The sequence below is a fragment of the Copidosoma floridanum genome, unplaced genomic scaffold, assembly GCF_036245765.1.
Source record: "Copidosoma floridanum isolate Cflo_tuat_1 unplaced genomic scaffold, Cflo_Japanese_pri ptg000023l, whole genome shotgun sequence".
NCBI classification, from domain to species: domain Eukaryota; kingdom Metazoa; phylum Arthropoda; class Insecta; order Hymenoptera; family Encyrtidae; genus Copidosoma; species Copidosoma floridanum.
Window position 1 is genome coordinate 2582722 of NW_028321900.1, and position 24156 is coordinate 2606877.

General features: G+C 33.0%; 1 protein-coding gene across 2 annotated transcripts in view; it reads right to left on the reverse strand.

Annotated features, from left to right (window-relative positions):
• LOC149374027 (N(G),N(G)-dimethylarginine dimethylaminohydrolase 1) overlaps positions 1-24156 on the reverse strand; it is a 257232-nt gene that overhangs the window by 134412 nt on the left and 98664 nt on the right. Inside the window, exon 4 of one of the 2 annotated variants that reach the window (XM_089595015.1) lies at positions 9505-9526. The exons of the other annotated variant lie outside the window; for it this stretch is intronic. Coding sequence (XP_089451141.1) covers positions 9505-9526 — 22 coding nt within the window. The remainder of the gene's footprint in view (positions 1-9504; positions 9527-24156) is intronic. 2 annotated transcript variants of the gene reach the window in all.

Genomic DNA, 24156 nt, shown 5'->3' on the forward strand with positions numbered 1-24156 from the left:
TGTACCACTAAATTTATATCCTCATCGGTCCAATCATGAGAATGCAACTTTTTTTTATAATTACGCACCAGAGTAAACAGAACGAGAACTTAATCTACAAGTACCTACTGCTGAGCTTGCCAGTGACGAACTGTGCCCCTTCACAAGTGACGAACTGTGCCCCACTGTACACTTTTTTTTAAATTTACAATAACTTTGTTAATATTTATCTGATCATAAAAAAAAAATGGATTTGAAAGTTCAGCAATCAAGCTTTCAAACGTCTTTCATAGAGTAAACTCATAATTGTTCATTCAGGCAGTGCTGAAAAATTCTTGTCCGACCATCATTTTTTGCTCAAATTTTCAGTTTGAATTTATCAAAAGGTAAAATAGTTTTTTCGTATAAATTTTTGAGACGATTTAAGTAAATGCATTTAAGAACCTACTTCAACAAAAATGACATCCCAATATGCATTATTGAAGAAAAAATATCGGGTGACGAAGTCACCCCACCCTCCCTTATATGAACTCAGTTTTCCCTAACGACATACGAATAATATTGCACCCACAAAGAATAACCTCGTGGGTGCTCTTTTATTTTCTAGATTATGTTTTAATATAAATTTGCCCTCAAAAGCGTTAGAGTTATCCCCTATACAGATAAATAAAGTGGAAGTTTTACTTTTGAATCTTACTGCAAAATCAACAAAAGTTTTAAGACACTTCCTTCTCGATAATAATCTGTTTAGCACTTCAGATAGAGCAAATCACGTAGGGATTTTCTTCTATCTCGTCCCTAATTTATATCTACTAGAAGTTCTAGTATTTACGACGAGAAAAGAGGGTGGGACTGACACCAAGAACTCGGACTTACTATTCGCTACTGCGAGAAAGTCTGTCTCTGAATCCTTTATATTAACGTATGAATGATAATGGATGAATTATGAATTACAGTTGTCAATCATGGATGATTGTAATTTAATTATAGGAACGTAATAAAATTAACGCACGTACTCAGGCATCAGGTGACAAATCGTAATTTTTTAACGATTCAAATGTTTTACAAGCAAGAAAGTTAAACAAAAATCGTCATAGTACATCAAGCATAAGAACTAATCTAACCTTACAAACGTAGTTATTTATTTTTTTATTCAAGGAAACTATTTCTTTGGGACAAGACTCCGATAAACACAAGTATTGTCGCATAAATTTCATTACACAACACGACGATTAGTTGTTTCACGTGTAAGTAAAATACTTGTAACTAAAACTGAAATTCTTTTAACAAAGTTACTTTTTTTAATAATCAATACCTTTTTAAACTCGATTCATCATATTTACTACACAGCATTCACACTTAGCGTTTGAACTAAAGAGAAGGAAAATTAACTCAAATTGGCTTGTTAGCAACAAAACTTTTTCATCACGGGCAATCTTCCTATCAGTCGAAAAATACGACCCAAACTTAACAATCGGATTTTTGGAGAGAAACACAGAGGGGAAACGCAGAGGGTACAATTGAGAAAGTTCCATATACAAACTTTACACTAAGTTGCTCGAGTTGGACTTCCCCCAAAAATCGCTTTCTCACATATAAAAAAAGTTAAGTACGCAAGTCTTTCGTACAGGCCCCTTGCAAAATTCCCTCAGATGACTCGTACATACATCCTTTTAGGTACTATTTACAGAGTGTAGCGATTGTCTCAAGAATAACCCAGCTATTATCAAGATTAATGGGAAAAGAATTTTTAATAAATCATGCAACTCACTGAACTGACCTTTTCATAACCAACAGTGACTTTACCAGATAAGCTGGCCAGGTGTTGGCTTTCCCTTTGAAAAATCGAGTTAGTTCTGTTTCGACATATTAGGTACTCATCTTATCGAAAAAGCCCGAGAAAAAAATCTTGATAATTTTTGACGGGATTTAAACCCACAACCCCTCGAGTATCTTTGGCGAGAAAGCTAGCACGCTAACCACTAAGCCATTGAAGCTCTTCTATTTTGTCGATTTTTTGTTTGGACATATGATCATTTTATCTTATAATTGTTATAACATTGATCTCCATGAAATTCTTTCCTATAATCAGTGCCAAAATTTTTACCGTATTATTGCTGATATTACAATTGGGCGACCTGTTGCAAGCAGTACAAACTGATTTACAAACATGCTCACCTATACGCTTGTAAATTTTATTGCATGTTGCAAAAGAGTACATTAATCTTACGGCAAATAAATTATGAATCAAATTATGATGCCTCACGTCATCATAATACACGATATTTATAAATGATGCGCAGTATACTGCTCCGTTATAAGTACCGCCGTATATAAGAGCTGTGTTATCACTAAAAGACTCGTTTTCTCATATTGGAATACATGTAACATGTTGTTCAAAACATCACTAAAAATTTTAAAACTCTACACATTTATCCTCTTGTTCATTATACATTTCAATATTATACTTTTGCTGTAATTCAACAGCCTCTAATTTTTGTTAATTTTCAGTTTTTAGAATTTTTTTATTGTTTGGACCAAGTAGGTGAATAATTTTTCGCGGTAAAAACTTAACTACATATTAAAGCCTTAGCTAAGCATAGGTTATCTCTATTATTTATCCCTAAAATACTTTTTTTACTTAAACTATTTATGATAAATTCTAGCGCACCCATACTTTGATGAAGTTTGACATACATAACCTCAACTACTAAAGTTTTTAGAACGTCAATTATTCGTTTGCTTTGTTCGACTTTTTTGCATATCATCTAGATATCTTAAAATTTATTTAATTTATCAATTTGTAAAAGATATCCAACGATTTTTCAGTCAACGCGTACAAGTGCAAGTCTATACCTTCAAGGTCATTAATGGTAGTATAATTTTTTTTAATAACCGTGATAAGTTCTCGAAAATCGTTCTTAATCCACTCCTAAGTAGTCACTGTATACGTGCGATTAATGATTTTAAATTTGATTGCGTGGCAAGTTGTTTTAAAAGATCCTACAATTTTGTTTTATCGCTTTTTAAAGTAACATATTTTGTACCTATTGACAGGTCCAATTCAATCTCGGTCTGCACGGCAAAACTTGCGACGCCTTTTTCATCTTAATTATCCTGATGACGAGAGGGATTCTCCTGCTGTTGTTCGATAGGAACACTATTAATTGCATCAGCTCTATATATTAAATAAAAAACATGTAATATAAAAATGTAAAATAAAATGTAATACATGATGTTTAAAAAATACGAATATAACGCGTCATAGTTACCCCCAACATAGGCCAGGCATCGCAGAGTGTTGCTGAATCAAGAAAAAAGTGCAAAAATTCGTGCTTCACTGAGATTTAAAATTTAAAAAATCGTTTCATAAATCATTTTCTCCTTTTTGTTATGCTCTATAAGAAACCAAATCCCTTGCTTCTCTATCTTAATGCTATATATATATATATATACATATATTGCAACTCAGCACGCTCACAAGCTGCACACTTAAGGCGCAAGCAGCAGCTGATACCTCGTGTCCTCTTCTAGCAATAAAGCAGCATAGATCAAGCCCACCTTACAGTTTATCGTCTCAGCTGCAGAAAAGAGAAAGAGACAGCAAGCAGCAGCAACGCTTCATTCACGTACTTCAGTTCATTTCCTTTTTCTAGCCTTTGCCGTCACCAGTAACGGTCGTTGAGCCTTTAAACTTTTGTATTAGATAAAGTCTTGTTAACTGTTTTGTCGAGAGTCCCCTTTCTTGGCCTAGTACTCTTCCTTCCATACCTGGACCAGTGCCGAGATCGTGCTGAGAACTCGCGCACACTTGGCCTCTGGCAGCTGGCCTCTGATTGGCCGAGCGACTACGCAACGTTTGAACGTCCAAAACTAAAAGACACAGCGCTCAAAGCCCGAACACATGAAACCCAAATGCCTAATACCGGGTTATCCCAGTGCGCTAAAGGTAATTTTATGCTATTAAGTCTAAAATACGCCCTGTAACTCAACCCAAGTAAAGAATCTCAATGAACCCAATAAAGTTATGTTATTGAAACAACTTTCTACCAATAATCGCTTGAATCCTAAGCGGCTAATCACCAACGACCCAGTGCGCTTACTTGGCCGCACTTTTTTAAAATTATTAATTACCAAAATCCCAAGCGGCTAATCCTCAACGACCCAGTGCGCTTACTTGGCCGCACTTTTTTTTATTCATTAATTAACAACATCCTAAGCGGCTAATCCCCAACGGCCTAGTGCACTTACTTGGCCGCACTTTTTTTATTCATTAATTAACATAATCCCAAGCGGCTAATCCCCAACGACCCATTGCGCTTACTTGGCCGCCTTTTTTAAAATTATTAATTAGCAAGATCCCAAGCGGCTAATCCCCAACGACCCACTGCGCTTACTTGGCCGCATTTTTTTTTATTCATTAATTAACAACATCCCAAGCGGCTAATCCCCAACGACCTAGTGTGCTTACTCGGCCGCACATTTTTTTATTCATCAGTTAGCAGAATCCGAAGCAGCTTATCTTCAATGACCCAATTGGATCACATACTGCGATTTGTTATTAATTTAAATATTAAAAAAAAAACTCAACATGCTAATTTTTACGAATTTATAACTTAAGATCTAATTCCTAATCTTAGGAACATCTTGTAGTGAATCGAGTAACTTCCCTGTTTGTGGAGGGTATTGGTCTTTGTTTTCAAACGTCTCCATACAATTTGTCCGCATGTAACGTAAAATTTTATGTACAGTCTGTAGGTATATGCAATCAAATGATTTCGGTGGATATAAGAAATTAATAACAAAGAAAAGGAAGTCTCAGCATAATATAGAGTAGGCCAAACTTACAGAATCATAACGACTCTGCACACTTAAAAGCTTAGCTTCCTGAATGGAAGAAAAGTTAAACGTCTAAGTAAGTACGATTTATGCTAAATTTAGAATAAAATTTAAATAACAAAAGCATACACAAGCAGAGGTTAAGCTACGGTAGATACGATAAACATACGGAAGTTTGTAATCCCTTAACTCGTGTAGTGCACTGGCTCAGTTGGTTACAGAGTATTTGGAACCAGAAATCGTGAGTTCCTAACTTAAATTTTTTTTTTTTTTCTATTTTTTACTGTATTTTTAAATACATTCAGATATTTATTTATATATTAGTAATTACATACAAGCATGCATGCATAATAACCTAATTCGAGTAACACAATAAATTCTGTTCGCACATTCTTTAAAAAAATTTTCTTTTATCTAAACTTGAAGGAATTTAATTATCGCTAGCTGACCAATACATTCATTGCCTGCACTTTTGTTTATTTAATAAATAAATAAAGCTTTAAGCAGCTAATACCCAATTACTCAAAGCTCTCGCTTGGCCAAACATTCATTTATTTATTTATTAATCATTTAACATTTCAAGAGTCTTGGCCTAAGTAAGTTGAAGCGCTCGCTTGTGTGCGCTTTCATCTATTTGCGAAGTATGTTACATTTCGAGAGCGTATTCTACTGTCAAGTAATTCGAAGTTCTTCCTTGGCTTTAGTTAGTTATTAAGTTTTGATCATTTCAGAACCTTATCCCAATAAATTTGAATTGCTCGATTGTGTGCGCTTTTATTTATTAAGTAAATACACTCATTTATATACTGAACTGAGCAATTATCATAACTTAAAGCATACTCAGATGATTATAAATAATTATTGTCTACGGTCGGACATATGACTTCTATTTATCGTATAGTTTAAAATAAATTCATAGCTTTCAAATTATACCAAACAAAAAGTTAAAATTTCAAAAGCTGTTTATAATATACATGATGTTCTTTTGATAACAGCTACTAAACGGCCAGTAACTAGTACTTTTGCTTTAGTATCATTGCTGTAAATTTTTTGATGATTTTTAACAAGTTTAACTTTTCAACTGCTGACTATCCTGTTTTTTCGAAGAAATGATGATATTTTTTGAAATACCACAGAAAATTTTTATGAAATAATAATAATTGTTATTAATGGTTACAGATAGTATTAAGTCTCGTTACTGTAAAATTAAAAAAAAAAAAAAAATTGTAACTAAATTCCAATTTTCCATTGCTGATAATCTCATTTTTCTAAAGAAACGACATTGTTTTTTGTATATAGCGAATTTTGAGTAAATTGCAATAATTCTTGATAAAAGGTTAAACATAGTATTAAGTAACATTAAAATAAATTTTATAATACTTTTTGGAGCTTTCGAGAAACTAACAGTAATTATATTAGATACTATCTTTAACCCCCATCGAAAATTAATACAATTTATTCAAAACACGATACAACATGTCGAAAAAAACGACATTTCTTAAAAAAAACGGAATAATCAGCGGTTCAAAATTAGAACTCAGCTTGAAAATTTTTTTTAAATTAACAGTATTGTTAATTGATACTGTCTTTAACTTCTATTAGAAATTATTACTATCCATTGAAAATTCACTATGTTATCTAGAAAAAAACTTCTTTTCTTCGAAAAAACGAGATAGTCGTTAAAAAATTGAATATGGCACTAGAATTTCTGATTATCTTTAATTTCTAATAAAAATTGTTTTAATCGATTGAAACTTCGCAAAAAATCTAGGAAAAACTAAATCTTTATCAATAGTCTGTATGTTGTGATGTGCTACACACACACATGCACACACACACACAAGGACGCGCGCGAGCGCATCCATATGTATATATCCTTCTATATTATATAGTTAACTGTGCGAGGCATTTCACATAACCCCTTACTGTCCCTTCACCGCCCTTCCACTGCCCCACCACACAATTTTTGCTCCCCCGAAACGATTTTTCGAGTGTTTCCATACCATTCTATTGTTTACGTTAAATCTTTTTCAATGATTTGACTATACAGTATGATTATTGGTTGAAATGCTTGTTTTATTATTGTTTTTGTAGTCTAAAATTAAAACGTGGTTATAAGCCTAGGTTGAGTATTTAAAACTACCAATATCTATCAAAGGCTACCATATATACATATATAGTTGCTTACGGCGCAAGAATTTAAGAGCAAAATGAAGAACTACAGTAGCAATACAAGAATTTGTCTTATATGACCCTAACGCTATCTATTAATTAAAAAAAGATTAATCTATTGAAATCAGCTCCTGTTGCTTTAATTTTACCCAACATGAAGTTAGTAACAGCGGCGCCGTTTAGAGTTCGCGGGAGTTTTGGTTGAAAGGAGAAGGCACGCGATGGGGCAGAAATAGAGCAGAGAGTTAGGAAGACCGGCTTGGGATTGTGAGGAGAGTTGGGAAGCAGTGAAAGGCTCGAAGAGGTTAGGCGCCTGAATGGATGTGTCATCAGGAGCTCAAACAACGAGGATAAGCGTTGCCGATTGGGTATTTAATCACCCGGGTCAGCGTTGTCAACCTAACCCAGAATAATACTTGGGTAGTGGGGACGCCACCAGTTCTTACATCTCCAGGATGCGCTTTTCAACCTTAACTTCACACTCTGTAGCCGTCGGAAAATGAAGTAAGTCCGCTCCTCATTAACTGTGCAAATTTTATGGATTAACTCGCGAGGCTTGCCCGCTGCGTAAGACGCAGAAGTTGTACTCCGATTGTAGTTATAAATATATGGGGGATAGCGGTCTCACAACTGAGGTTTATTATAACGTACTCAATTGTTAATTACAGACACACACACACACACATGCGCACACGCGCGCGATTTGATATTGCTCAATTAATACTTTGGATCCAATATACCTTTCTTTTATTCATAATACTGAGAATCTTTCATTAATAATGCATCTATGTGTGTGTGTCGTCAAATTCAATAGGCCCATGGTCCCAGTCCTATACCTGTCGTTTATTGTCTAGCTAGTCCACGTATCAGGGACATACGTGGCCTTGAGTTATAAGCCCAGAAAATATAAGTGGAGCACTCGGCGCCCGGGCTGGACTACAGTGACATTAGGTAAGGTTTGCAGGTCGTTTGACTGCACAGTATACGAGGAGTGCTGTCGTGGGTTCTCAGGTTTGATCAGTCCAGCTGAATTTACATCAGCCAGTACATGAGAAATTGTCCTACTCCCTGTGCCATTTCTCCCCGCACACCCCGTAACAAGTTTTATATTATGTTAATTAAAACACTGGCATCGTTATTTTCTTGAAACCAAGTTCCTATACATAACTTCTGTGGTAAACTATTACTGGCTATGGTATCACATAAGCGTTGGTCTCCTGTGCGTATTATATCCTGTACCAATTCAAAGAAGTTTAAAAAAGCAATAATAAATAATAAATAAAGATTCTTACAACTAAGTTAACTGAAGAACGAAAATAAATAATAAACGAACATATACTAAATATACATAATGAAGATAATTTCAGTAACAACACAGGGGTGCTTTCTGAAATGAGATTGATTATAAAAAATTTTTTCTTATAATGTAAAGTATTGAATGAAAAATTCAAAATTTCATCAATTTATTAAATAATTTCAGGTCAATGAGCTTCCTAAGGTAAAAATATTGGCCCTGTGTTTCTAGAACTACGAAAATATTCGAAATTCTTAAAAAAAAACACAACAAATTTTTTTAATAAAGTGTATGCAATATAGTTATATAAAAAAAAAAAAAAAAAAACATAACGTAGCCACGTTAAAAAGCATATGTACGATAAAATTATATCTTGTTCCATCTGTGACCAAAAATTTATTAGAGAAACACATGTACGGAATAACTAAAATATACATAACACGGAGCACAACAAAATTTGTAAACGTTGTACAAAAAAATTTTCAAAAAAAAGCATTTAAAAAGCATTACAATAAAGTCCAAAAAAAAGTACATAAATAATTTTAATAGCATGTGAATAATTATTAATTATTATAGTTATATTTGATATGTAATTTTCTTACTTCTTACAAAATACAGATTAAACTATTTTCAATAGAAATCAAAGGACAATGTCTACCCATTGATATTAAAATATCTATTTGAATGAAAAAGAACACAAATTAAAAAAGAACTGATTCCTAATGAATGACAATGTTTTGTCACCGAAGGGGTTGGTGCCCGAAACGCGCAGGGGGCAGAGCCTCACTAGTATATATATGCATAAATATACATAGGACAAAACGCTTCAACCGGATCACTGGTAACCTCCAAATTCTATTTGACCGTTAAAAACTTTTGTGGTCTTAAATTGAAGGTTAACAAGTATACTTCATTTTGCCGTGTGCACTTTCTGAAAAATATAAAATACAATGACTTAAGCATTATAATTATTTAAGCACTAAAATAATAATAAAATCGGTTAGTCATGGTGGCTTACACAAATTTTTGCTGCCATACTGATCAGCCATTTTGGATTTTTCAAGCGCACACGGCAAAATGTAGTATATTTGTTCACCTTTAATTGAAGACCACAAACGTGTTTAATGGTAAAATAGAATTATGAGGGCACCAGTGATTCGGTTGACGCGTTTTGCCTCATATATCTCCCTCTATAATATAGTTGTATTAACGAAAGTGACTCTCAGCCCCCCCGCCCCCTCCCTCTCAGCTTCCCCTTAGCTCCCCCTCGATGTAGGTAGTTATATGCTTGTTTTACATCATTTTTTATCAAATTGTATTTAAATAAGCTCCCCCCACTTCCCCTCATCTCTTCTCCACCTTTCTTTTCACCTCCCCCCAAAAAAATACTTATTTATAGAATGTTTTACCATCATCAATGTTAAAAAATATACGTAATTTAGTACCCAAGTCATACCTCGTTTTTAAGATTTTTTAAGTCACTGATCATAGGTCTCCCTCCATCTATTCGCTCCCCCTTACTCACTATATGTCTCTAAAGTACCACTATTTTTTTAACTTAATTAAAATTTTACATTTCAAATCTCTTTATTAAATATAAAGGTTTTTTAGTACACAATCCTAAGGAATCAAAACTCTGCTTTTGTGATTTGTTCATAAACATAGAACATACTAATTCAAAGGGAAACTGTTTTCTATAGAAGACAAAAGGTAATGATGATGAGGTGACAGTATTCAATGTTATTTTAGGAATATGAACTTTGCTTTTTTTTTCCCGTCATTATTTCTGCTTCTACATTATACTTAAATAATTTTGTTATTTTCAATCTTGTGCCTCTACAGAGACCGCCTGATATACTTAAAATTCTTATTAACACTACTATAGCATTTATTTTTAATTTCAATTCGAATGGTCGAATATCTTCTCTGATATTATTTCAAAATTCTATTGGAAAATTAATATTTATGTTATTCTATGTTTTATTAACTCCTTTGTGAGTCACGTAATCTGCTGTTGCAAACTAATTATCTGCCTGCATTGTAATACACGAGTAATGTCGTTATTTTGTCTACTCAATCTGTTAGTGGGGGGTCGGCGCGCAGAGCGCGCAGGGGGCATCAGCTCCACTAATATATTTATATAGTTGCTACATTATACAGTTGTTTTCACTATCCTCTAAGATTTGCTTCCCCACCTGCTCCCCCCCCCTTTCCCACACTGCCCTACAATTTACGTTATTTTTCTTACATTTTTTACCTTAATCTGACTGTTAGAAACTTTCCCACGCTACCTAACCCTTCTTCACGTTGCCCCGCCCTTTTTTTCTTGCCGAATCCCTTCTCTAACTTTTCTCAACTCTTAATTCATTACACTTATTAATAACAAAACTTCGTAACACGTTATGGGTTTTCTTTTATTTTCAAATGACTTCAAGATTGAGACAATGTTATCTGAAAATGAAACAGTATATAAATTAATAAGATTTCAAATAATAGATGTATGTTGAGATTTCAAAACAGTTTAATGCATTTATTAATTTAATTACTTATTTTATTTTGTGTAAGTTCAAATGTCTTTGTTAAGTATCTTTTCTTAAAAATCCTTTTCCACATTGTCAACAAATACATATGTTAATGACCGTTTCGTGCGTTAAGCGGTGCCTTTTTAAGTAGTACACTCTTTTGTTACTGTTGTTACGAGTTTCACATAAATGGATTTTTTTCTTAATTAGTGCTCGTTCAAGTGTTTCGTAAATTTTTTTCTATGCTTAATTATTTTTCCGTAATGTTGACATTTATATGATGACGACGTCGGAATTTATCACGTATGTATTGTTGGATTTTAAAAATTTTTTGCCAGACAATTTTTTTTTCTTCTTAAATTAATCTTCAGAATCATTTCGAACAAAATTATTATTTGGATTTTTGCATCGGAATGAAGCTACATGTAAGTGACCATGTGAAAATAAAGGTTTTTTGAAATATAATCCTACAGAATCGGAACTTTGGCTCTGTGATTTAATTATTGTCATGGAAATAGCCAAAATCAATGGAAATTGTTTTCTATGTAAAATAAACGGTAAACAAGGATGATCTCCACTATTTAGAGTGATTCTAGATATAAATACTATTAATTTGTCCTTTGTTTTCACCTGTAATGGTTTCAGCTTTAATATTATACTTAAATAATTATGTTATGCACAGACACGTTCCATTACATAATCCGTCTGTTATAATTAAAATTCTTATCAGCATTACTACTGAATTTATTTTTAATTTTAGCTCATGAGGTGGTAAGCCTTTACAAATTGCATTTAAAACTTCTACTTAAAAATTTAAAATTATGTTTTCGTCAAATGTATCTGTTCCTTTTGCTGTTGGATAATTAATATGGTAGTATGACGTAGAAGTTCCTTCCACACTGTTTAGTATTTTATTGTTTAATAATTAAGTGTATTTGTTATGTGATGTTAAAATAACTCTGTTTATCAAAAAATATTTTATTTGTATAGTATGGTAAACGAATTAAATTTACCTTCTCCTTTATCTAATAAAAACAAAGAAAATTTGTCATCCAGTGATCTTTGATTTTTTTTAAGTTTAAAAATATTAAAATGTTTCCATAAATAAAAGTATTTCGTTCTTTTTTCTATAATAGCTGATCTAAGGCTATTTCTTAAACCAGTAAATTTTGTCCAAAATCTTCGCCTAATAATATAGTTTTTCCTCCAAAAGGTAAATTATTATCACACAAATCTTTTAACATTCTATCTACTATTTTTCAAATGAAATGATTTGAAATCACTGACGCTTTATCCCATATTATAATATCTGCTTCTCTTAATTTTTTTTGTTGGATCAACGTACTAAAAATGCTGTTTCAATATTATTTGAATCTGAAGGTAGTTCTGTGACTTGTCATGCCTCTAGGTAACAAAATAGAAGCAATTCCAGTCCAAGCCATAGAATTTATCTTTTTTTTCTGAGAAATACAGAAATAAATTATGATTTAATACAAAAACATTTTGCCAGAACCTCATGGACCATACATAAAGATTATTTGTTTGGAATTTAGACGAATTGTTTTAAAAATATATTTTTGATCGTTATTCAGTTGATCATATAGAATATTAAAAATCTTTCTTCTAAATTCAATAAATTTTTCATCATATTGATTGTACTGGAAATCAATATCCGTTTCGATTATTTCAGGTTCTGGTAAACTAAAATCTTTGCAAGATTTATCTTCGAAAGAAAAAATATTGTTCAATTCTAAGAGAGCTAAGTTGATCTTGTTCTCAGAAAAGTCTTCGGTAAAAAATTTTTATAATTTATCGCACACATCGTTACTTGGATATTTTCTGACAAAAGAAACCATGCAAAAAATTTTCTTAATTGCAAAGGTAACATAATTTTGCAGGCTTCGTCAAAAATTGGAAAAGTTTGGAAGTTGTGTTCTAGTAATCCCATCTTAATTGCTGTATCTTTATGGTTATTATACAGAATTCCTTCAAAATTTTGCAAATCTTCGAACGATCATGCACCCTTAGCACGATTTAGAATGAGTTTATAAAAAATAACGTTCTTGGTCTTTTGGAGATACAATATTTAGTCTTCTAACTGTAACATTTGTTTTACTTTTTTTACGGTTGTTTCGTGATTCAGTTTAATTATCAAAAATGTAATATTGTGGAATGTTAACGTATTTAATAGTTTTTGCAAGTTCGTCTATCTTATTCAAATCAAACCAAGCAGTAAGTGATGTTTTCCAGTTAAAAACTGCTCGGTCAATATCTGTTTTTTTTTAAATTATTTTTTGTTGAGTTTCAGTGGGAACTGCTAATCGTATTACAGTATGACTCCTGCCCGTAAGTGGAAACTCTTGTATTCACCATGCTGCTTCTATTAGACTTAAATATCTACCGTCAACGAGTTGCGTAATTCCATTAAAAATTTCATTGCATTCATCGTTATTATTTGAATCAATTTTTTTTTCATTTTTACGTGTGCTTTATCGCTGCCTTTATGTACATAATCATAAATATACTTTATGCTGTTAATTAAAGCACAGTATTTAACGTTCATGTGGCATTGATACATTTTTAACAAATATTTGTTGTATGAAACTACCATAGAATAGTCAACTGGAAATTTCGTTTTGCAATTTTTAATTAAAAAAAAAAAATTTATCTGAACTATTATTCCGTCTTTTGTAATGTGCGTAACCATTAACCGCAAATGTAGTACTATTATTAAAAAGTTTTGGAAAGCCTTTTTTACAAGCATCTGAATTTTTTTAAAACAAAGACTTTCCGCAGTGTGAGGACCATGTAGCATATATTTAATCACAAGTTTTTTCAAAATATCGTCATGCGTTGATATTTCAGCAAAAATGTATTGATCTACGTTTTCAGGAGTATACAATTTGTTATTTAGATGATGCGTTACTATAATGTGAGCATGTGGCAAACCTCTTTATTTAAATTCTATTATATAAATATATGCAATGGTATTACCAAAATCACTTTTTTTACTTATGTCATTTAAAAATAACTGTAATTTTGAATAAAAAATCCGTCCGTTATGTTTGGTATATCGTTTGGAGTAGTTCCTTTCTGAAAATTTTGTAAAACAGTCTTTATTTCTTTTCATTTTGGGTTACAAGTAACTGGTATAAATAAATCTGGTTGCCACATTTTCGCATTATAGCCATTGCATCTTACTAATGTTGTTGCATATATCGAGGACCGCCACCGTAAGTTGCTGTTAAATTTAAAAGATTTTCTATCTTTTATTTATCTTCAAAATTTTTTTTTAATATTTGATGCATTGTTATACATATGGCCTTAAAATCCTTGGTAACACTTCGTTCGTACTTGTTTTTGATTATTTCTAAAAAAATTCATGTAATAACTTTCTAATATAACGTAAGCATTTAGAAAAAATGTAATCTTCCCGTGAATAATTAAGAACTAAGATTGTTATCGTTTAATCTGTAAGATAAATTGTACAAATAATATTGTAGAAAAGTTAATTTTTTACCATCATTATCATGTGGTTTTTTATTTATACCCATGCTCTAGCCTGAATTCCCTGATGGAAATAGTATAGGAAATACCATAGGATCAACGTGTTGCGACAATTTGTTTGGATATGTGTGTGATTGTACATCATTACGTAAATCATTCGGATAAACACATAGGTCAAATGGTTCTAGAGTACCAGATTTTAATACAATAATTGCTCCACATTCAGAAGGGACTGGTTTATTGTATTAGTGTTGTAATTTATTGGTCTTTCTGATAAAGTATCATTTATAATTCAGAAGTTTGTTTATGCTAAAAAGTTAATATAAATGTTTGAAATTTTTGGCATTAGTATTTTCGCTGAAAATTTTAGTCAAATTTTCTAGATGTTTTTCAATCAAATTCAAATTATTGCCCAATCTTTTTTTTTATAGCTGTATCATTATCGTAAATAAAAATTTGGCTACACGTAACTTTCATATTATTAAATTTTAGCAAATTTAGTGTAATGTGAAAAACTTGTCGTTGTATTTTCCAATCATACATAACCTTTTTTCTTCGTTTAAAAACGTTTGCGTTATAGGTAGCAAAACAAAAGCTGTTGTTATAATATCGTATAAAATGTGTAAAATTCAAGTCGTGTAGTAACAACTGTTTTAATTTTTCATTGTATTTATTTAATTGTGGTAAACTTATTTTTCCATTTTGACAACAATTGAATTTATATCTTTCTTCTTTCCAAAACAAAGCGCAGCAATCAGGGCACATTACTGTTATTTCTTCAAAAAAACACATTTCATACTTTACATTCTTAATTGGGTTATGATTTATACCAATATTAGATGAATGGTTTTTGTTTAATTCTTTTATTTGTAACCCTTCATTTGCATTTTTGTTTAAATTTTTTCTTTTAAAAGTGTATTTTTCGTTCACCGATTTTTTAACTTAACTTTTTGATAATCTAATGTTTTTATCGATAATATCGTAATGGTCAAGTGTTTGATTTTCAGAAAATGATAAAATAAACTGATACTGACTAACTTTATTACCAAATTTAGCAAAAGTATTAGTTTTTATATCATAATATCTTGTAAAACAATTAAATAAGACTGAAAATGTTGACACTACATTCTAATATACAGTAAGATTGCAAACATTAACGTAATAGTTATTAGTTATGTGATTCTAATGCTTGTCAGTAAATTATAAATTCACACGACCAATGGTATACAAGCAAATGTTAAAATATCTAAATCATTCTATCAAGAGGTGCATATGCAATATCCAATATACTTACTTTAAAACTCATAACATCAAACCACATTCATTCTTGTTCAAGAAAATTTTCTTGAGAAATAAATTGTTATTTATTTCTGATTCTTATCAGAAAAATATCCTCCCTGAGTGTGGATCGAACACACAACCTCCTGTTTACTAGACAATAGCTCTACCACTTGAGCTACTGAGGAGCTGCACATTCACTCGCACCGTAAGTTTAGATAAATCTCTCATTCTTAATTTTTAGAGCTATCTTTTCACCAAAGCCCGATAAATTAGTTATGTGATTCTAATGCTTGTCGGTAAATTAGGAATTCATACGACCAATGGTATACAAGCGAATGTTGATACATCTAAATCATTGTATCAAGAGGTGCATATGCCTAGATGGCGGCACTTTCAAAACAAGCACTCTACATCCTCTATACATGCCCTTTTTTTTTAAATCCAATATACTTACCTTAATACTCATAATATAAAACCACATTAATTCTTCTTCAATAAAATTTTCTTAAGAAATAAATAAGAATGCGAAAAATATCCTCCCCGGGTGCAGATCGAACACACAACCTCCTGTTTACTAAACAGTTGCTCTATCACTTGAGCTACCAAGGAGCTGTACATTCAGTCGCACCGTTAGTTTAAATAAGTCTCTCATTCTTAATTTTCAGAGCTATCTTTTCACCAAAGCCCGATAAATTAGTTGAGTTTATTGACATTTTCCATTCATTATGAGATTGTCAAAGCAACTCGATTTTTTAGTTGAAACTACCATTAGTAGAAAAATTGTCGTACGTATCAATTGAAAAAAAGTGCCACCTCGACCAGGATTTGAACCTGGAACTCTTCTCTTGCCGGGAAAGTACGTTATCAATTTCGCCACCGAGGTCTCGGCGACTTCTCTTCTCAATTACTACATTTAATATTTTTGGCGATTTTTTAATTAATGCCTGCTCATATGGTACATAAGAATATAAGAAATTAATCTTATTTTATCGATGGGTAAGTATTAATGCGAGTAATTGAGTTTATCGAAATTTTCCATCCATTACGAGATTGCCAAGGGAACTCGATTTTTTCAGTTAAAACTACGATTTATAAAAAAATTATCATACGTAGCAATGCTTAAAAATACATTTATTTATGGAGTATTTTACCCAGTGGAATTAAAAAAAATATATGTAATTAAATACCCAAGTCGCACCTCGTATTGAAAAATGTATGTAATTTAGTACCTAACCTGCACCTTGTTTCTATGGTTTTTTGAGTAGCTGATCATAGGTCTCCCTCTGTCTATTCACTGCGAGCTGACGCAGAGATTTCGACCCGTCTATTCAAAATAAGTCAAAAATTCTTGCATGTAAACAAATGGCTAAAAGCATATATACGTGCGCATAGCTGCTTGTGATTAGCTGAGTGAAACAGCAGGAGAATATCGTCGTTCTCTTTCTAGCCTGCCAATGTGCCAAGTATGCCAATCACAAGCAGATACGCGAATGTATATATGCTCTGAGCCGTTTATTAACATGCAAGAATTTTTGCCTGATTTTGGTTAGAGAGGGCAAAACCTTTGCGTCAGCTCGGAGCGACTTCTTTCACGCTTACTCACTGTGTGTCTCTCAAATTACGTATTTTATTTAACGTAATTTAACTATTACAATTCGATAATCTCTTTCTGATCCATGTCTATTTTCTCCAAAGATAAAATTCTTGACTTAGTGTGGACTTTATTTACAAGAAGACAGAATGTAGAAAAAGGTATAATTAAATGGACAATCACAATCAAGCTCTTAGAACAATAATTCATTCTGTTAATTTAATGTTGGGATATCTCACGTGTCGTTTTAACTCATCTGTTTTTTTAAACCCTTCTTACATTTTTTACATATATTTGGTTTTTATAAACAAATATAAGTCTGTTTACATGTGACGATTTTCCAAAAGTTTGTTCAAATTCTGTACAATAAAATAATCTTTTATCAATGTATTGTTTTGTATGCCTTACTAAATTTTTTTCTTTTGAAAAAACGATTCTGCAAATTTCAACTATAATGCAAAAGTTGCAAGAGTACAAATTATCATTGCTGAAAAACATATGTTTACTTATTATTACGAATTATACATATTATTAACTTAAGGGAATTCACTTAAACCTAAGCTTTTTGATGCATAAGATCAGCAGTATTGTAATCTACATGACTATATATACAGATATAACGCGACATACTAACGGTAGCTGTAGGAGAAAAATTATTTTATTCATCAATTTATTACTCATTCCATAAGCCATGAGTGAAGATGAGACGATAGCTGCGTAATCACCAAGTTTTTAGCTACTTTTAAAAAAATTTCTAATCAAATCTTGACGTTGATTATCCAGATATTACGCAAGAGCATACTTCTTTTAATATTTAATTAAATTCTTTTTTATTTCAATTTACTGTGACCACCAAACTGTTAAATAAATTTAGTTAAACAAAAACAGTAACATTTTATAACGGGTGATAACGATGAGCCAGGATCTGATTTTATAAATTTTGAATTTTCTTGAAAATACAACAGACAGTGAAAGCCCTATTATATCAAATGTAAAAGTATTACTCTATACAAATCAACTCAACAAGACGGCTACGAAAAAAATTGTTGTTGGGCTTTTCTACAATATCCATTGTAAGTGTTTCGAACTTTCGTTACAGTTTTCCTAATGTCAGTTTATAGCAGTTGTAATTATAAATGCGCATGTATGAAGCGAGCTTAAGGATCGTTTCGCTTCTACAAATAATTACTTTAATGAAAAAAGCCTCAGTCAAATGAAACGCATGTAGGTGGGTAATATCGAGTTGATATTCGCATCGTCTTACGGAAGAAAATCAGTAATCTTTGAAAAACGAACTCAGTCACGAAAAAGATGGTGGTAGAAACAAAAAGAAAACGTACGGTTTAACAATTGTTATGCAACTCGCACCTTTTTAGGACTCACTCAAGCTGTTATATGCGTGGATGAAAGGCTTTCGTCACACCGAATGCACAGCAACGTTAGTCAATAAGTGTAATAACTTTATAGTAGACAAATTAACTGTTTTATTCAACAGTATGACACTAGTTAATGAAATCAATGTGTCGTCGTTGGAAAGGCTGATAAAGGAGCATTGGACAAAAGACATGGTATATTGAGATTTAACAACGTACTGTTTAGAAATTTTTTAATTTAATCGAATTAATAATACGGTGTAATATTCAAACATCGTGTTTGCCGTTTGATTTTAGAAATGAATATCTAAGCTTAATTGAACTATGTGTTTTTATAAAAATATCGTAAGAAATATAATTATTTCAAAATGGTATTTATTAAAAAAAAACCCACCCACCATCCATTTCTTCCACCTTCATAATGATTTTAAATCTTTGCGCGCTTACTAACTGAGCACAGGCGGAAATTGGACCATCTTTCTAAATTTCCCTCCTCCAAAAAAAAAGAAATTGTTTTTACCGACTAGAAAATGTCTAGTAAGAGAGTACCCTCACTACTTAGGAGACTACGCAAAGCACCTAAACTACCATTACGGCCTGCTTCTAGGAAATACTTAAGTAAAATGCCGAGAATGCGGCTACGTCCCTGACAAGCCCGAAGCGATGGCCGTTACGCAAATCAATAAACATCTACATTTAGAGTATGGTTCCGTGGGACTGAAAGTCCTACAGATGCGAGCACGACCTGAGACAACGAGTCCACTAACATTACGGCAAGCCAGACAGGTCGGGGAGCGGACTTGTGCAGGGCTGAGCACCAACATATAACATTAGGTTCATTGGCTTTGGATTCTCATATAACTGTAACAACTATTCTGCATTAGCTTTTAATTCTCGAATAAACCAGCCTGCTGGAGTTTTCGCATTATGTTCTCTTCGGTAACTCGTGTAAACTGATTGGCTGTTATGGAAGCTGCATTTAATGTAATACCCTATACTAAGGGCTTGATGCTTCTGAAATATACGTACATCACTCTCTACAGGCTTAAGTAAGCACTTAAAGTCCGCATAAATGACAAAGGACTTTTTCTGCCCAATTACAATTTTTAGACTTAAGAATGTTGTTTTCTTTGCTTGGTAACTTTATCCAACACTTTTTTATGCTATTGCAATTAAGTTTATGTACCTTGAGCTTATCTTTAGTGTAGAAAAAATGTAAGCAAATATCACAAACCCAGCATTTTTTTTTTTCTTTGATATTTGATCTGCCACTATTCTTGACACATTCTTAATGCATACATAGTGATTTCTTAGTTTTGGAACATTCTAATTATCTTCTTCTTTATCATTTAATCAATGTAAAAATTTTTCAGGAAAAGTAGGTTTATATACTGTTTTTTTTTTCATGGAGGTTATGTGACATGGTAATACTGTGTACTTATAACGATATTTTCACAACATATACATATTAATAAAGACAGGATTCTGTTTCTCAAATTTTCAAATTTGTTTGAGAGAACCTAGAAACTCTATTTTATTGAAGTATAGTTCATTTTTATATGCTCGATATTGACTTTCTCGCTGAGCATTGTCATACATGGGATGTAGTGTGGTCAGAACTTCCCCCATAAAGCACTTATCATCGTTGTTTCAGACATTCACACATGCTTTTCTTATCATTATATCTTTTGGTAATTCAACGTATAAAATTGCCGTCATTGGATTAAATTTGTTATTATTGACTGCCAAACTATCTATCTGCTGTAGTATCCAGCCAGAGTCTCTCTCTTGGAACTCTTCCATCTGATGCATAATAGGCTGTTTCATATTTTAATCAAACCAATCGTCATCATCTATGTTCGTTGACCTCAAGATTCAACATTCTTAGTGTTAAAATGCTTTTGATTAATGACTTCTACATCATTCTTTTGTATTATGTACTCCGTAGCATTGTGCTGTGAATTCCCAAAGCATTATGCTATTCTAAGGCACTTCTAACTTTGCTAACAATGAGAGCTGTGGTAACGTTAGAAAAAGAAGCAATGTAATGTATCAACGATTGATTATTACACCAGTAGGTACACGATTTATTAATGCTGATTGTAAGTCTTTCTACTCTACACTGTTCTGCATACTAGAATTATCTACACTGTTCTGCACACTAGAATAATCTGTACTATTTTGTTCACTATCACTGCACTGCTGTTATAATTCTCCTCCGGTCTTCCTTAGTAAACTGCTCAATTTGTCTTGAAAGCAGAACAAAGTAGCCCCGATGGATTGGCAGGACTGCATCTCCCCTCTGGATAATGATGTTAAGGCATGCTTTTCCAACGCTTCAAGCAATTGATTGATCAACTCCAACCATCTTCGTAGATCTTCATCATTTGCTTTAGTAATCTGCCTCAAGGCTTTTAGCAACAAAGCTGCGGTGTACTTTCAGTATTGAATGTTTATTATGTCTATAAAACGAAACGATATATAATAAAAATCATAAGGGAGACAAAAGATGATGGAAAATAATTTAAATATACATACTATATGATAATAAATAAGTAGGTCAGGGGTTCTGTACATAGTCCTAAAAGGAAGTTATCATACTCAGGAGGACATAATCAGGAGGACCTTTTCAGTATAATATTTACCTCCTTGATGATACCCTCTGAATGACACCTTTTAGTCAGGTCAAGGATACTCCCTAGAGTCGCTGTCTCCTTGTCTCCAGTTCAGTTGGAGTAGTTTGTATTAAAGCTGCCGCACCGTGACTGCTCACTCGCCTGCGATGCCTTGACTGATTTTTCAAGCTACCCTTGCTTCTTTTATATCCATTAAATAGGGAATTCCACTATCACCTCGAGCCGGCAACACCAAAAGAATGGCCAAAAGCGACACCCAACTATATGCTGAAGTATTTCCATACAACCTGCTTCAGCCTATAGTTGGGAGTCACTTTTGGCGACTCTGATCACCATAGCCCCTACTATCTACTACTGTGAACGCATCTGTATGTCTCATTAATATGCGAGGATACAAATATCAGCAGCAGTGCTCAAAAATTTCAGTCTAATCTGAAGGGAGCTAGAGTACGGATCATTCTTTCTCTGACCTTGTGCTTTTCACAAAGAAGACCATGAAGTACATCATTGACCTTCTAGGCTTCCTGAGGTCGCCAAAAAACTTTATTCCCAAGGAGCTTGCTATCATTAAATATGAAGGAGAAGATGCTCAACCTAGGGTCTACTACTTTTAATTACCATGTAAGTGGATAAATTTGAATACTAAAGAACATTGTATAAACAATTGGATGGAAAAAAATTACCTTGAAATCGCAAGGAGTTCAGGTATAATCTCGTATGAAAGTCATACTTGTGTGCTACAAGAGGCATTCAAAAATCATGCTTGATAAAAGGTAAATTATGAATTACGTTGTAGAAAATTTATTTATAAAATGTCTAATGGTTATTTTTTTCAACAGCATTGTCAATATTGATAACCATAGTTACTCCTCAATCAAAAGAATTTTGACAGAGGGTTCTGTAATGTGTTCAAATCATCCCCTGTGTTAAAAATGTAAATGCAATAAGATATTGGATGATTGAACATGAGAAGCACGAGAATGGAGAAGAAGACAAAGGGTTCGATGAAGTTTATATTTATGATTCCGTTAAAAAAATTGTACGTAAATGTAAATAAATTAAAAAAATTTAGTTAAAGAGAGAGAAATTCGGTAAGGAAAATTTAATGGTTGTTCCTCACAGGTGGGAGCGTAGATTGAGGCTCCTACTTTTTCTCTCTTTTCATTTTATATAAATTTTGTTTTCTGAAAGTATTTAAGATAATTAAGTTAAAATATAATATAAATTCTTTATGTTCATAATGATAGTAGATTTTTTTTAATTTTCTGCAAAAAGGTAAGAAATAAGATGGTTCATTTAAATAAAATCAGTTTATTGAAATTGTTGTATTATTATAAATTTTATTTTTGTTTTCTTATTAAAATCATTATAACATTAAAATATTTTTTTTTTACTATTACAGGATTCATTGGTCTTGTTATTATTCTTACAGATACATTATGAGTAATACAGTGAATTTTTTTGGCTCTCTCTTTTCTTGCTATGGGCACAAAGTGCAATTGCCACTTAGATCCCTCGGGTCACACTTTGTACCCTTGTAATCACTTAGGGCCTACAGGCAGAAAAGTACTTTGGGCCTGGAGGGTGCAAAAAACTTTTCTGCCCGTAGGCCCAAAGTGATTTACTGGACGCAAAGTGTGCCCACGGGCGTAAAATTGCACTTTGCGCTCTCAGTAAGACAAACATTATATGCGACTTGGGCACTAACCTACAATAAGCGTGCCCTTCAGACACTTATGTTTGTAGTGAGTGCCCTAGTGACGTCATGTACCATTCTGCCTATTTCATTTGAATTTTTTAATAACTCTTTTTTCTTCGCCTCTGTGAGTAGAAGCCTATTTTTTGGTTGTGGGATAATGCATTAACCTGTCAGTCGATGTCACTCCGTTCATGCAGCCTACTTTTTAGCAACACTGCCCTTTCCTTTGAATGAATTCATGACTCCTACCAAGTTTTGTACACACGTTGTTTTGTTGGAGTAGTTTTCTGATGTTTCATCGAGAAACGGCATTGGAGCAGAACCTTGTCCCAACTTCCAAAACGAATGCACTCCTTTCCCCCTGGAGCCTTGCGCGCGCTCGCACCCGCCGCTGATTAGCTCGAATTTATTCTCTACGATTATTCTCATGAGAAATTTCTACGATTATTCTCATTATTTAATGCATCGCTCATCCATCAATCTCTCGCTGGTCTTCGCCGTCATCTCAACCCTTTCACCTCTCGCTCGTGCTACTTTCCCCTTCTATATCCAACTCTCCTTTACACTAAATCACCTCAATCACAATCATTCTGTGCTCATTTTCTCACCCCTCTGCACGTCTACGCCTGTCACATCTGCACCATCTGCACCTTGCTGAATACACATCTTTCTTCCTCTTGCTTATTCTCGCGTGAATTTCAACTCATTAACATTATGTCCACAAATATGTTATTATCCATGCACTACTCGTTCCACGAACTCTTACTATTATCCGCCTCGTATTTCCGTCTACATATATCCATCATCTTAGGTTGGATTCTCTCCATATATCCGCATTTAACCACATCACTACATATCATACCCATCACACGTCTATCACACCCTACTCAGTGCATACCGTCATTCCGATATCATTACATCTTATCCCATCCGATTCACCCGGTTTCTCTTCCAGGAATCAGAGTCCCCACCAAAATACACTATAAGCAACAATCATAGCAAGTGGTAGTTGATTTTATTTTCCAGGCGTAGGCTCACTTTCACCAGCCTTGCGCTGTCTCATGCGACCGTGTAGGGCCCACCGGTTCTCAGAGAAGATCACTCCTACACTACTTACCTTGAATTTACTCACTGGGAGTCGTCACCATCAGGTCCTCTAACTCACTCTCACACATCCACACTGACACAACTAACGTGCTAATTACAGCTTTGCCCATTGATATTGTAATTTAATGCGAGTAATTGAATTTATCGACATTTTCC